We start from the raw sequence: 14,537 nt of genomic DNA on the forward strand, positions 1-14,537 counted from the left end.
AGGTTTCATGATAGAATGTCAAGGCTGCTCTCTGAGGTGCCATTTTGCATCAGATACGGTACATACATTTGTATGTATAAAAAAAGTGATGTCATGAGCGAGGGAGAGATAGTTTAAGCATAACATCACACAGCTGGAGATGGGTTGGTAAATAGCGAATATAGTGAAAAATAGCAAAAATAGTGAATTGCAGGTAATTGATCTCAAAAAAGCTTACATTGCAATAATTAACATATGAAAATTCCAGTCAACCATCTCTGTGTGCACCTTGCGAAGATACATGCCAACTGTACTATTTTGCAATACAAAATAATTGTGCACTCCACTGGACATTGCAACATATAACAGGTGCATTAATACATTTAAAATTATATTACAATTCAAACCGAAGAGTTACACAGAATAATTGGTGTAATTTATATATTTATTTATAATTGCTGTCAACTAATGAAAAATATAATCCATTACTTGATTTGACTAACAGCAGATAAATGTCATGCAACTCATCCCAACAATTCAATCTCTGTTAGAGATCTTTAATTTTTTTTAACTTCTCCAAAACTAGCTCCCATTGTTTCCCACCAAATACAATTCTACTATATACGTAGCCTATTGAGCAAATATTAATAATGTTTTTGATGTTCGAAATGTCTTTGTTTGTGCCATTTTACAGGCAGTGGATTATGAAAATGTGAAGGACCTTGACCTGGGACTAGTTGTTAGGAACAAGGCTCAATTCTTTGATGGATCAATGGTCAATAATGGAGGTGGTATAAGTTTCCCCGGTGGGGCAGGGGGAGCAGGGGCTGCAGGTGGGGGAGGGGGAGGGGCTGCAGGTGGGGGAGGGGGAGGGGCTGCAGGTGGGGGAGGGGGTGGGGGAGGGGCTGCAGGTGGGTCTGGAGGATCCTCATGGCAAAGTGGGACTAAATTTAAAACTTATCCAATCAAAATCAATGTGAAGAATGAGCCGGAGGGGCCACATTTTCACCCTAAAGTCAAAGCTATCCCAATCTCAGAGGGAGGCCACTCCATTAACATTAAAGATGTTATTGCCCACTACTTTGCATTAGATGAAGACACTGGGAAACGAGCTGAGAATGTCAGGTCAGTGAATACAACTGCACATTAAATGTTCTCCAGTTAAATCGACATCAGCTTAATAATAATAACTGAAACAGTGTATTCTTTCTATAGGTATGCCAAAGGCTCAGACCCTGACAACTGGCTTAACATCGACCCCAAAACAGCTGAGATCAAACTAAACAAGATACCTGACAGAGAATCTCCATTCTTGGTCAATGGGACATACTTTGCTAAAGTGCTCTGCATTACAGATGGTAAGCCTGATCTACTAGTATTTATAACTTTATAACTACTCCAGCACCAGATGTTTTATATGTAAAACTAGTAGTCTTCATGAAAAGTAGATGTGAATAGATGCTGCCGGGAAGATTTTTGGTAATTCAGTCTTGCCAATAGAGGATCTGAAAAGTAAAGTTGTGCTTTGAAGATGGCTTTAGGGCGGAGATTTTCGCAGTGGGAGGTGGGCCTCCCCCGGGGCGGCTCAAAACTGTTTTGGAGGAGGCTTAGTGAGGGGAAGTGAAAAAATATTACTTTAGTTGTGAAAAGGAGAGGAAGGAAAGCCTAAGAATTTATGATTTTGTTGAGATTTTTTGAAGAGATATATTAGATACAGTAGTTCAAGGGAAATACATCGTTTTTAACTAACACTGAGTCAGAAACCAAAACATGCAAAAGGCCAGACCTTTTTTATTTTGTGCAGACCGAATTATCTGAAGTCATGCCAAACAGCAATTTTAGGCTTCCTTTGCTTTTGAATATCTCTGATATCCAATAACATCACTATGCATAGGCATCCAAACATAGACCTTTTTCATGGCAGCTTTTTCGACATGAAATATTAGGTTAACACATTTTTTACTAATCACATGTATTAATACTCCATCTAAATAGAGCACAACCTTAATTAATATGATTAGTAACACCTGTGTTTGCCTACTATTGTATGTCAAATTGGATTCCGTGAAAATTGTCTATTAAACAAAACAAGGCAAGTGAAGTAAGGTAGGGTACTGGGAGTGCTTTTTAAGCATTGTGATAAGGAGAAGCCCACAGTCTCAGTTATTCATTTTTGAATAATAATACATTTCCAGGAAGAAAGACAAAACATGTTTTACAATTATCTGTATCATCAGTTTCATCAGTTTTTTGTCTAAACAAGTTATATGGGGTTCATATCATTATCCGGGGTTCATGAATGAAGAATCCATAGTCAGTTAAAGAATATAAGTCTTAGCATAAGCCAGTATCCAGCTACGTCTATCATCTGTACTGACTGTGCAAGGACTAAATAAGTCAGATTTCTAAGAATGAAGTGAGGAGAAATTTTGCATCATCAACCTCACATCTTTAGTATGGTAACCAGTTGTGTCTCTCATCTTGTGTCTGACAAAATGAAAGATAAATGAATAAAATGCTGAATGAACTGTTCATTATTGTATTTTTCTAACAGACATGCCAAGTAAAACAGCCACTGGCACTGTAGCCATCCAGGTGGAAGATTTTAATGACCACTGTCCCACCCTGACCAGTAATATCCAAACTATGTGTACCACGGATGATGCTGTCATTGTGAATGCTAAAGATGAGGATGCATTCCCTAATGGACCTCCTTTTGACTTCAGTATTGTCCCAGAAGGCACTAATGGCAAGTGGCAGGTGGAGCATCTCAATGGTGAGGAAAATACTGCAGAATATTGGAGACTGAGGCAGGCATTTCAATAACAAAAATATGGCCACTTTACTTTGTCCAAATGGGGACTTTTTGGGGTGTTTCCCTTGACACAACAGAACAAAGCTTATATGCATACCCCTACTACTGCAAGGATATAGGTCTTTCCACACCCAACCTTTCAATAGTAAGGTCATTACTCACAATGCAAACTCAATAGCACTGGACATCACTCACCTGACAACTTCTTGGGTCCGGTTTGGTAAAGTTGGAATTATGCACGGTTGCATCTCTCATTACACTTAGCACACAGCAGTATCAGGTTGCCTTAATTTACCTGTTTAAAGTTTGCTCTTAGCATTAACATCTCATGTTTATATTGTGGAAAAGCAGGGATTGACAGTGTGAAAATAAAGTAAAGAAAATGGGGTGAGAAGAGAATGATGTGTAATAAAGTTCTGAACTTGAATACCACCTGGGATTTGTTGGCTGCATCTTACAAGTGTGGAATTCCATAATTTCCAGAATCCTTTGACCTGATAGTTTTTGAGGGACTCAAAATGATTTTCAACATGTCTCATAGCTTTGTCTTTTTTCCTGCAGATACTGCAGCTATCATAAGGGTTCAGGAGTCCTTGTGGCCTGGTTTCTATGAAGTGGAATTTGTAGTGAAGGATGAACAGGGTGAGGCCTGTCCAGAACCACAGATGATGAAGGTTCAAGTTTGTACCTGTGAGGATGGAGGGGTGTGTGGAAAACCCAGTGCCAATGGAGGAGCAGAGTTGGGGCCTGCAGGCATCGGACTGCTGTTCTTGGGCCTGCTGCTGTTAGCACGTAAGTTGTTTGAAGAGTCATGGGATAAAGTGAAGGCTGGTAGGCAACTTTCAAGCATTATTAATACAAAGGATATTAACTAAATAACTACGGCAAATAGTCACATTGGCAAGGGTGTACTGGGTATACTTTGCATACTTTAATACTTTAAAGATGCAGCTTGTAGCTGTGACAAGGTAAGATCTGAGTTTAAATTGACAGAATTGGAAGCCAAAGCCTTGGATGTCAGCTAAATTGTCTTAATAAATTGCTCTTATTGATTGCCTGATTACCTGATTCTGCACAGCTGTCCGATCACCGGCTGAGCCACTCCTCCCTGTTGTCCAGCAGTTGGCACCCTAACCACACCCCGCAGTCACACAGTGTTATGGTTATCAGCCCCTGCTCTGCTTACAGGAATAGTTCACAGAAAAATGAAAATTCACTCATTATCCACTCACCACTATGTCAATGGAAAGGTGGGTAAAGTCTTTGAGTCCACAAAACACTTCTTGAGACTCAGGGGTAAAGTGTTGCAGCCGAATCCAATATAATTGAAGTCAATTGTGACTGCTTCTTCAGACGTAATAGAAAAGAAGAAAAAACATAACATGCCTCCATACTTCTCATGTGATATCATCCAAGTGTCCGCAAGCCCAAATGTTCATATTCGACTAAAAACGGCATCATTTACACAATGTTTTTAGCCTAAATGATAGCCTCCTCTGAGACGCATTCACATACACACAGGCACACCAGAAACACACACACACATTCTCTCACCCAAGGGCAAATGTGTGCTGCGTGTTGTTGTGGCTACATCCACTAGCTTAGCCACTTCTGGTGCACACGGTGTAAATTACCTTGTTACGATTCCAATATGAATGTCGGGGCTTGTGGACACCACATGAGCGGTATGGAGGCATTTAAATTATTTTCTGTAGTTTTATTATTTTTCCGTGAACTATCCCTTTTAGGGCTGGATACAAAACAGCCCATTAAAACAATAAACACTGAATGATTTGACTAGTCAAATTCATAGTGCCCTCTACTGGCAACAATAAATGGTAAGTCCTAGCAGTTTGACCAGATCTAGCTTAAATTTGGTCAGAGGACCCTTTAGAAGTGGCCTGTAACACTGGACTGGACTGATCAGTTGTGCAATGAGAAATCCTGCCTGTGTCTCTATTGTCTTTTGCAGGCAGGCAGTCTTCACCATTAACTTGGTAGCATGTATCCTACTCCACCCCTACACAGACAGACAGGTGAAAACAATAACCTGTTTTCAGTTCTCCCAGCACATCTACACCACAAATCCCCTCCCTACTTCTCAGTAGAAGAGAGGGAAGCAGGGGCTCACTATCATTAAAAGGCCCACAAACTGGTCACTCTCAACAGTGCTCCTCACAGGATTAAGAAGGGTGTTGAGGAACTTTATCATTTTGGTATTTTGATATAAATATATAATAAATATATGTATTGAGACCTCAAGGAGCTACGTCAAATTGTGGAAAAGTACATAATATGCTCACTATTTTAAACATTTCAGAATTACACCAAATTAGGGGGAACAATTAGCAGTCTACATCACAATCACACAGATGACAAGATGCCCATTTTCCTCATGAGATACATACTCTCAAGGTTCACATTAGCAGAGACAGGATGACAACTCCAAACACAAAACATTAAACATCTTATCTAAAATATTCCTGCAGAGGCCTCAGACCTCTCAGGTCTACCATTTGTGAAACATAATTCAGGTATGGCATAATATTAGTACACGTACACAACAAGAGTGTGTCTAAGTAACAAATTAGCTGAAATGCAACCTACACAATAGTTATATGAATGCTTTTTGTTTTAAAAGGTGATTTACCTATTGTGGGCAGAGCTGATCAGTCACACCTTTTTTGCTCTGCTTCAAACTTGACCTAAATCCTGTAAAGGCTCACCTTTAATCTTTAGGTGCCATGAGGGGCGATTTTATTTCATTGGCCCCCTTATTTCAAAGAAAAGTCACCTCAAAAAGCTAGACACCATAACTGAAAATTTAGAGTCAGAGGGAGATATCTTGCTATCTACAAGTGCACATACGAATGCCCATAGTGGAGATGGAGCAGAGGTGATGAACGTGGGCAGAGCGTTAGCTCAGAGGATATTCTCAAGGCAATAAAAGACATGAAGCAGAATTTTCTGCTAAATTTGAAAATGTACTGCTTGCAGTGAACAGCATAAAGGAGGAAATCAAAGAATGCACAAAGTCTCACAGGCGGAAGTACAAATTTCTGGGGCCGAAGACGACATCACGGCATTGCAGGCAGCTGCTGCTGCTGCTCTCAAGGAAAAGGTTAAAGTGCTTACTTTTAAAGTAGTTGACTTAGAAGGCCACAGCAGGAGAAACAACTTAAGGCTGGTGCATCTCCCCAAAGGCGTTGAGGGAAGCAATGCTTGCCCATTTCTCAAGCGGTGGCTTCCAGAGGAGATGGAGCTGGTAATAGTGAAGGCTCATGGGATTTCTGGACTAGGATCTGACCCCAATGCAGCAGAAGGCTCTGATATTAAAGTTTTTTGACTACCGAGGCAAGATACGTGTTGTGAATGCAGCCAGGGCGAAAGGGAGTGTGCTCTACTAGAACCGACGAGTGGTGTTCTTCCCCGATCTTCCTATGGAAATTCACAAACAGCAGAAGCACTTTGAGAGTGTAAAACAGTGGCTGCAAGCCACAAGCATTCAGTATGGAATTATCTTTCCCACTTGCCTGAGGGTCTCCCACGGCAGCAGATCCTACTTCTTCGACACACCAGCCGAAGCAGAGCAGTTTCTTGAGAAGTTAGGGGAAGCAGAGAAGCGCTGAAGAGAGGGTGATTACATAATGTTGAACCCATGTTATTGTAGTTCTCTGGGACGGTGAATAAGATTTTTTTGTGTGTTGTTAAAATGCTTAACTTTTTGCGCTTTTCATAAACTAATAGAGCAATTTTCTTGCCAAATATTTTTATTTATGGCTGTCTACATATGCAGCATTTTTAGACTAACAAGGCCAGGTTACAAGTAAGCCTATAGCCCTTTTACACCCGCAACACTGTTTTTATAGGAACATTCTGGTCCAAAAATGATTGAGGGCAGACTATGGCGTTGGTGTATTTTGGCTCTCCTGGTGTATTTTGGGAGTTACTGTTAATTGGTGGACTTAGAATAATGTAATGACTTAAAGCAAGTGAGAAAGTGTACAGAGAAGATACAGAGATGAGCGGCCCCTTACAGCTGTGTGGACATGTTTGGCGCCTTACATGGGAGTGGGAGGGGATTTGTCTATCAGTGACATCGGGGTAACGTTAAGAGGGAAAACTCAAGTTCAGGACTATGTTTTGTTGATTGATGTTTTTTAAAATGTCTATTTTGTTTTGTTTAGTTTTTTTTGCTTTCTATGTTACCAGACGTCTATTAATCGTCTTACTGTTACAGGGCAATGTGGTTCAAATTTCCATGGTAAACTGGATGACTCATAATATTAAGGTTAAATTTACATCCTGGAATTGTAGGGGATTAAATAAAACCGGTCATAAGTAGATTTCAGTCAGACAACTTACGTTCAACAGTTTATTGCAGCATTAGAACATAGTTTGTGTTTGTCATCTAGGGTCCAACATAATGACTATCCCGATATGATTACACAGATATAATGGGAGTGACGAGTGAATACTTGTAAACTCCCCCAGTGGCTACAGGTGGCTGAGGGGCTGAAGCAACTGGTAGCAAATGGGTTGATGGGAAATTTGCTTAAATAGGCTGCCTAATAAGGTGGGTGTGTATCATAGTTGATTGTGGAGAATGAGGTACAGTATGTCACATGATGTGTGTCACATGATTGGAATAGCGCAGCAGTAACAAGTTGAAGAGAAACTAACATGACTTGCAAGGCATCTGTAATATCATACCTTTCCCAAAGGTCACTGCAATTTTTAAAAATTATTATATATATATATATTTAATTATTCATTTTTTATTTTATTTATTTATTATTATTTAATTTTATTCATTTTTTATACGGAAATGTGTATGAAAAATTATACCTGCCACTTTAAGGATGATATAGAGAAGAGCACACTGGATTTAAAGGGCTGAGATTTTGAGGTGGAAACTTTTTACAGTGCAGTTCTTGGATGGAGAGGGATATTGTGGGAGAAATGAACCACAGATGGAACATGTTATGGTTTTATGCCCGGTAAACTGCTCTCTGATTAAGGGCAGGTAGATTACAGACTAATATAATCTATATTATGGATTCATTTATATTTCCTGAATGTTAATGGCTGAAAGAAAGGAACAAGATAGATAAATCAGTATCATTATGATTATAATCATATCATCTTTAACATTCTTGTTTGACAATATTGATAATTATCAGGATACATGTTCCATTATTAATATTTCTTTTAATAATGAAGATTGATTATTAATTTATTTATCTTCGTCCTCTGTGAAGGTTCAGCACTTGGAATTAAGTGTCATCTAGAGGTGAAGTTGCATCTTGCAGCTGAATACTCCTCATTCCCCCCTCCCCTTCCAGACATGAAAGAGAACCTGTGGTGAACTTCAGTTGTCATGGAAACTCAAAAGGTTTTAGTTTGTCCAGTTTGGATGACAGTAAAAAACATAGCGGCCGCCACAAGCCAAGCTCCAGAGCCGGTTCAGACTTCCATGGGGCCCTAGGCAAAATTCTGCTAAGGGGCCCTCCTAACTGAACCCTCAAAATGTTGGCTTCTGATGCTTGCTGTGCACATGTGGTTGTGTGAATAGAGGCTGAGGCTGCCTGTTCTTCCCCTGTGTCTGTACTTGACAACGGTGGCTGTACTGGACCTGGGCTGCTTGTACTGCCTGAGGCGGCTGCATGTGACTCATCTGTGCTGGTTGAAGGTGTAAATGGCTCATCTGCACCTGTGCCTGCACTGGATGATTAAGCTGGCTCATCTGTGCCTGTCCTGTATGAAGCTGTCTCTGTCCCTCCACTGGCTGACTGGCTGGAGTCTGTGCTGCTTGTGAGAAACTTAAGCATAGCACCTGTAAAATATAGATAAGGCAACTATTAATTCAGCTCCATCAAATCGGCTGCACTTGTTTGACTTTCATATACTTCAAATGTAGGTGATTTTTTATATTATTATTTAATTATTATTTATTTAGCATCGTTGTCATAATATTTCATGAGTTTTATTTATTTACTAAGATATCTGCATCTATATCTGCCTGCGGGCTATCCAAGCAACCAAAATTCAATCAGTTGTAACTATACTACAACTAAAATGATAGAAGCCAGCAAGACGCACACGGAGACCGGGGTTCACCCAGGGCTCCCGCCCTGTTAATGTCGGTTAAACACAGACTAGTCCCTCCCACTCTCCCGCCCGGTGAGGAGAGTTACCTGACTGCTGTTCCCGCAGTTCATTTTCATGCTGTTTCCTCCTCTTTTTTTCATTCCCCAAGGGGTAACTCCGCTTCATCTTGCTGGGCTGATGCACATGCACTGGGAATCTGACGTCCGCGAGGGACGGTCACGTCATCACTTTTTTTTGTGTTATTTCATGGGGCCTCTATTAGTTTGCGGGGCCCTATGCAACGTGCATATTGTGCGTATTGGGTGAACCGGTACTGCCCCCCTCCATGTAAATATAACGTTTTAAATATTAAGGGCCCATTCTATGATGATAAAAACAACAATTCATACAATTTAGATGATTGCACACCAGTGAAACATCACTAGGATTATTCTATATTCAATTTCTGCCAAAAATCCTTATCACCTTAATCTTACACACTGGACCTTCAAGTTGCTCTCTATGGGCAGAGATAGTATTTATTTATTTCAATTGTCATTAATTTCATTAATTTATTATTATGCATTTATTTGTATTAACATTTATCAATTTTAATTGTATTATTTAATATTTTTTATATATATCATGGAATATCAATTAATTAATATGTACCAACATCACAACAACACTAGACATTATGTTAGGGTTAAAGACAAAATATATACAGTAAAATAAAGTATAGTTCCTTGCTTGGTGTACAATGCATCAATCAGCCTTGATAACAGTGTTTATTGCTCTACCAACAGATGGAAATGGATTAAGATACTATATACAAATCCTACTGCAGAGATCCTTACTAATAATGTGGTATCTGAACCTTTTGACATCCACAGAGGCTCTCAGCAGTGTTGGAATTATTATTTTTTTCCATAGAATGGGCCATTTATATTTAAAAACTGTGTATTTACATAGAAGGGGACCTCTCTGTGGAGGCTACCATGTTTTTTACTGTCGTCCAAACTGGACAAACTAAAACCTTTTGAGTTTTCATGACAACTGAAATTCACCACAGGTTTTCCTTCATGTTGGGAAGGGGAGGGTGAAATGAGAGTATTGGAATTGGTGGCTTAGAGAAATGTCTTCTTGCCTAACAATGGAAAAAAATAACATATATGGTTTAGGGAAGACATGATACTTTCAAAGAGGTTTGGGGACCATTCTTGGATTTTGTTGAGAAAAACGATGGTGGAATACTGGCAGATGAGGGGAATTTCGAGTAATTTAACAGAGATATCTACAATGGCTTATGACACTGTTTTATTTGTAACATGTCCAAAATATATTCTTTAAGTAGGGATCAGACCATGGTAAAAAGTAATTTTATTTATATTATCTCTGTATAATTTGTGATATTTTTATTTTATTTCATATATTTATTTTTACAATTGTTTTTTTTTGTGCATTTTCATTGTCTGTTTTTGTGAATGCTGTTAGCTGTTTGGCAATTGCTTTCCAGGGCATGTCTATACCTTTGTATGTCTTTGTCAAAATTTAACTCAATAAACCAAGGTAAATGGTGTGTGTTTATATGTCTTTATAGTCTAGATCAGGGGTTCCCAAATGTTTCCATGCCATGGCCCCCCCATACAGCATTAGGCTTCTGGCCAGGGACCCCCTTTGCAAACCCACAGACAATGCTACAAAATATGTAAAGAAACATCAACTTTTAGAATGTTTTTTTTTACTTTCATTCACTATTCAATAATTATAACATTTGTTTAGCATAAGAATATTATTAACTAACATGTTTTCAACACTGTATTATATATTATATATATTATAAATGGTGCAAACCACCAGGTCTACACAAGACGTCATGAATTATGTTTTGACTGGCAGGCAATCACAAAGATGAGCATGGCAAATAACATTTCGATATGATTTATTATTATAAATTATACTTATAATCATGATAAAAAAAAAAAAGATTATATTTTATGATAATGATTTAAAAATGTTTTATTATATTTTATTTATTTATTTATTTTCTTATCTTCCCTCCAATTTGCTAAGGCCCCCCTAGAACCCCCTTGGAGGCCGCGGCCCCCACTTTGAAAAATACTGGTCTAGATGACCACTCAAAGGGCTTTACAGTACAGTTTTGCCATTCACCCAGTACATCTAAGGGCACCACTATTTACTATGAGTGGCCATTCAGCATGCAGATAGTGAAAACTGGCATTGAACTGCTCACATTTTTTGTTAAGAGGATGACCTATCTACACCTTCAGCCAAAGCCACCCTAAACATGCCTGAATTAATACCCATTACAAGTGGTCCAGTCCCCAAACCACACTACACTTAACTAAACTAAAGTTTGTGGTTATTTTTACAGTCATTCCTCTGTTGCTGCTCTTCTGCCAATGTGGGGGGGGTGCAGGTGTTTCAGGAGGCTTTACTGAGATCCCTTTTGACACCAAATCACACCTCATTAACTATCGCACTGAGGGCCCGGGAGAGAACACGGTAAGACCAACATATTAACCACTTTAACACAACTGATAAGGAAATGAATAATGGCATAAACACTGGTCAAATTTAATTGAGATGTCTGTGTGAAAGCTGAATTGATATGTTCTAACATTTGGATCCTTGCTATAGGAAGTACCACTGCTGAATATGCCAACTCAAGTGGAAGTAGGCATGGGCAAAATTCTAGCAAAAGCGCCCGTGGCAGGTCTTGATAACCACAAGTCAGTCACTTCCATCGATGGAATTAATTGGTTCCCTCCAGATAGATTAGCCATTGGCCACAGAGAAGACACCTGGGGGATGATAAACCGGCCGAGCGTCAGTAGCTTCCACCCTGAGATTGAAGGCAGAGAATCCGGAGGAAGAGGAGGAATTTATGATGGCATGGCTCTGCCAGACCACTTTCTGGGACAGTACTATACTCAGGTGAGGACTTGTGTAAATATTTTTGACTTATAATTTTCTTTCACCCAGGTAGGCTTGGGTTGGAGCACTTAAAGCTCCCAACTCTCTTGTGGGCATGTATGTATATATCACACATTTCTAACCCTTCTACTGACTAATAATGGGATTTTCAATTATTATTTAATTTCAATTTAGGAGATATTACAGCATTCATTAAAAGTCTTAGCAATTACAACTTTTGTCATGATTGGTACAACAAATTACTGCTTACTCTACAAAATATAAACATTGGTAATGAGCTCTTTTACTCTTAAACAGAAGCTAAACAATGGAAACAAGAACCTTGCAGTGAAGAACAGTCTGTTGGTTTATGACTATGAAGGCCAGGGTTCCTCTGCTGGTTCAGTGGGATGCTGCAGCCTCCTGGAGTCTGATGATGACCTGCATTTCCTTGATGACCTTGGACTAAAGTTTAAGACCCTGGCTGAGGTGTGCGTAGGCAAGCCAATTCTAACTGAAGTTAAACAAGTGTTAACTCCTTTGCCTAGTGCCGCCATCAACACACAGACCTCAGTATCAAGTTTCGTGACTGAACCACAGCTGCCCCTTCCAACCCAACTGCGGCCATCTGTCTCCAACATAGAACAGACGGTGATCAGGGATATATCTGAGCGTTCAGATCAGATGATCAAGGAGAGCATGGCCACAGAGAGAGGAGAGATGGCAAATCAAGATCAGATGCTTTTGGTACAGCAGCAGCAGCAGCAGCCTGTGTACTACACCACAACTCCAGTGCTGCAGCCGATGCACTATGTTGTCCAGCCACAGATTCCAAACACTATGCTACTAGCTGAGGCACCAGCCACCAACTTAAAGGGCATGGTACTGGTTAACAGCACCCAGACTGGACCTGCCCCAGGTATGGTTATTCAGGGTCAGGTAGTAATGTCTAGTGGACAGTACCAGGGCCCCTGCATGATGCTTGTGGATAATGGAATCCAGGAAGACGGCACTGACCTAATCTATGCTGGAAACATCTGTGGCTCCCAAACCATGATGGTTGAGGAGGACAAGGTCCCTGCAAAGTCGATGAAAGTGGTGACAGGGATCCAGACCTGCCACATTCCGGGAGGTACTCGACATTCAGGAGGGCTTTTGAGATCTCAGAGAGGCCTGGTGGTTGGAGGGCCAACAAGCAATGAAAGTCAGCTGGTCCAGGAGGCAGGAGGAGTGTCCGAAAAGTGTGACGTATCTGGTTCTCAGAGAGTCCTCTGCAGCGAGAGCAGCAAATCCTCTGGCTCTCAGAATGTGGTGGGTTCCTCTATCATGTTGAGTGCAACTCCCACCTACCGCAAGATGGTGGTCCAGCAGACCAGAGAAATTCACTGAAGTGTGATGTAAGAAATGACATGGATAAATGCAGCTCCAACTGTCACGGCATTGTGTCAAGAATTTTTATGGGCAGCGCTCTGGATGTGTATGTCAGTTTATTGGTGGAGGGTATGCTACAGCAGCTTATCCTAGGAATTAAGCAACATGTGCCTTCATGTTCAAAGTATAGCTTCAGCTTGACATTGACGATTGCAGTTAAACAACCTCTGTTTGAGGACAGGCAAATGCTAGGCTTTTTGATGACCCACACTTTGTGTTCAATGTTATAAGTAGACATAATGTTCAAAAAGAAATTTGTGTAATAACCTGACAGAGTAAGACACTAGATGACACAAGCAGAGCTTATTGTCCCCACAGAGCAACATATTGTTCCTAATTAAATTTAGAGAAACTATGCATATCTCAATTTACACAAAAACATGGAAAACCATATCACTGGCTATCTAGCCAACACTAGAAAGAAACAATACTTTTGAACAGCTACATTAAACAACTGACTGTCTGTTATATTTCCTTTTATCATCATTTAACAAACCATACAACAAATAAAAATGTCATACAATATTTTTTATTGGTTTCAGTTTTATATTATTCCTGACCAGGAAAAAGTTGGAAAGAGGTGTGAGTCAATGAAGAAGGTTGTTTCCAATCAGCTGTAATTTGCTTTCAGGCAAAATGTGTGGTACCCATACAGCCAATGTATTTAGAGATTCACAGCTGAGACATGAGAAAACATATTGACTATTATTATTGATGATTATCATTCAGAAGGAAAAATACGAATAAACACTTTACATCAACTGCATGTACATAATGTTTCAGTGCATATTTTATTTATTATCTAACCCTCTTGTTATAACACCAAAACCAATGTTTTTATTTTAAGTAAGCCCTATATCACTTATCTGAGAAAGACAACAGCATTGATGAACTTTGTCTGCTTTTTGACAGTAAAAAACCATACCCATATAGCAAAAATAGTTTGGGCCATATTTGGTCATGAAAATGGTGTCATTATTATTTTGTTTGTCCAGCAGAATGCACTCCAACCGATGCTCCTCGGTATAATAAGTATAAGTAAATAATCATATTTGAATATATGAAACAGATGAATATTATTTTCCTGTTTGCTCACAGCTTTCCTGTGAAACAGATACAGTATACTGATTGAATAAAAAAATCTAAATATCAGGTTGGGAGATAAGACTTTGTCTCTACCCTCCCTCTCTCTATGTCTCCTCCACAGTTGGGAGCACTAGAGCTGTGGTAATTTCTTGATTCTTAGATGAATCGCAACAAAGATGTAGATTCTGCTGCATAATGA

General features: G+C 39.6%; 1 protein-coding gene across 2 annotated transcripts in view; it reads left to right on the plus strand.

Moving 5' to 3' along the window:
• dsg2.1 (desmoglein 2, tandem duplicate 1) overlaps positions 1–14,018 on the plus strand; it is a 34,638-nt gene extending 20,620 nt beyond the window's left edge. For both annotated transcript variants that reach the window (XM_069522659.1, XM_069522660.1), the window contains 7 exons: positions 674–1,104; positions 1,195–1,337; positions 2,534–2,755; positions 3,356–3,586; positions 11,280–11,410; positions 11,546–11,842; positions 12,140–14,018. In XM_069522659.1, the coding sequence (XP_069378760.1) occupies positions 674–1,104; positions 1,195–1,337; positions 2,534–2,755; positions 3,356–3,586; positions 11,280–11,410; positions 11,546–11,842; positions 12,140–13,210 (2,526 nt within the window). In that variant the 3' untranslated portion in view covers positions 13,211–14,018. The remainder of the gene's footprint in view (positions 1–673; positions 1,105–1,194; positions 1,338–2,533; positions 2,756–3,355; positions 3,587–11,279; positions 11,411–11,545; positions 11,843–12,139) is intronic.
• Positions 14,019–14,537: the final 519 nt, after the last annotated feature.

Source organism: Paralichthys olivaceus, chromosome 3 (assembly GCF_024713975.1).
Source record: "Paralichthys olivaceus isolate ysfri-2021 chromosome 3, ASM2471397v2, whole genome shotgun sequence".
Taxonomy (NCBI): Eukaryota; Metazoa; Chordata; class Actinopteri; order Pleuronectiformes; family Paralichthyidae; genus Paralichthys; species Paralichthys olivaceus.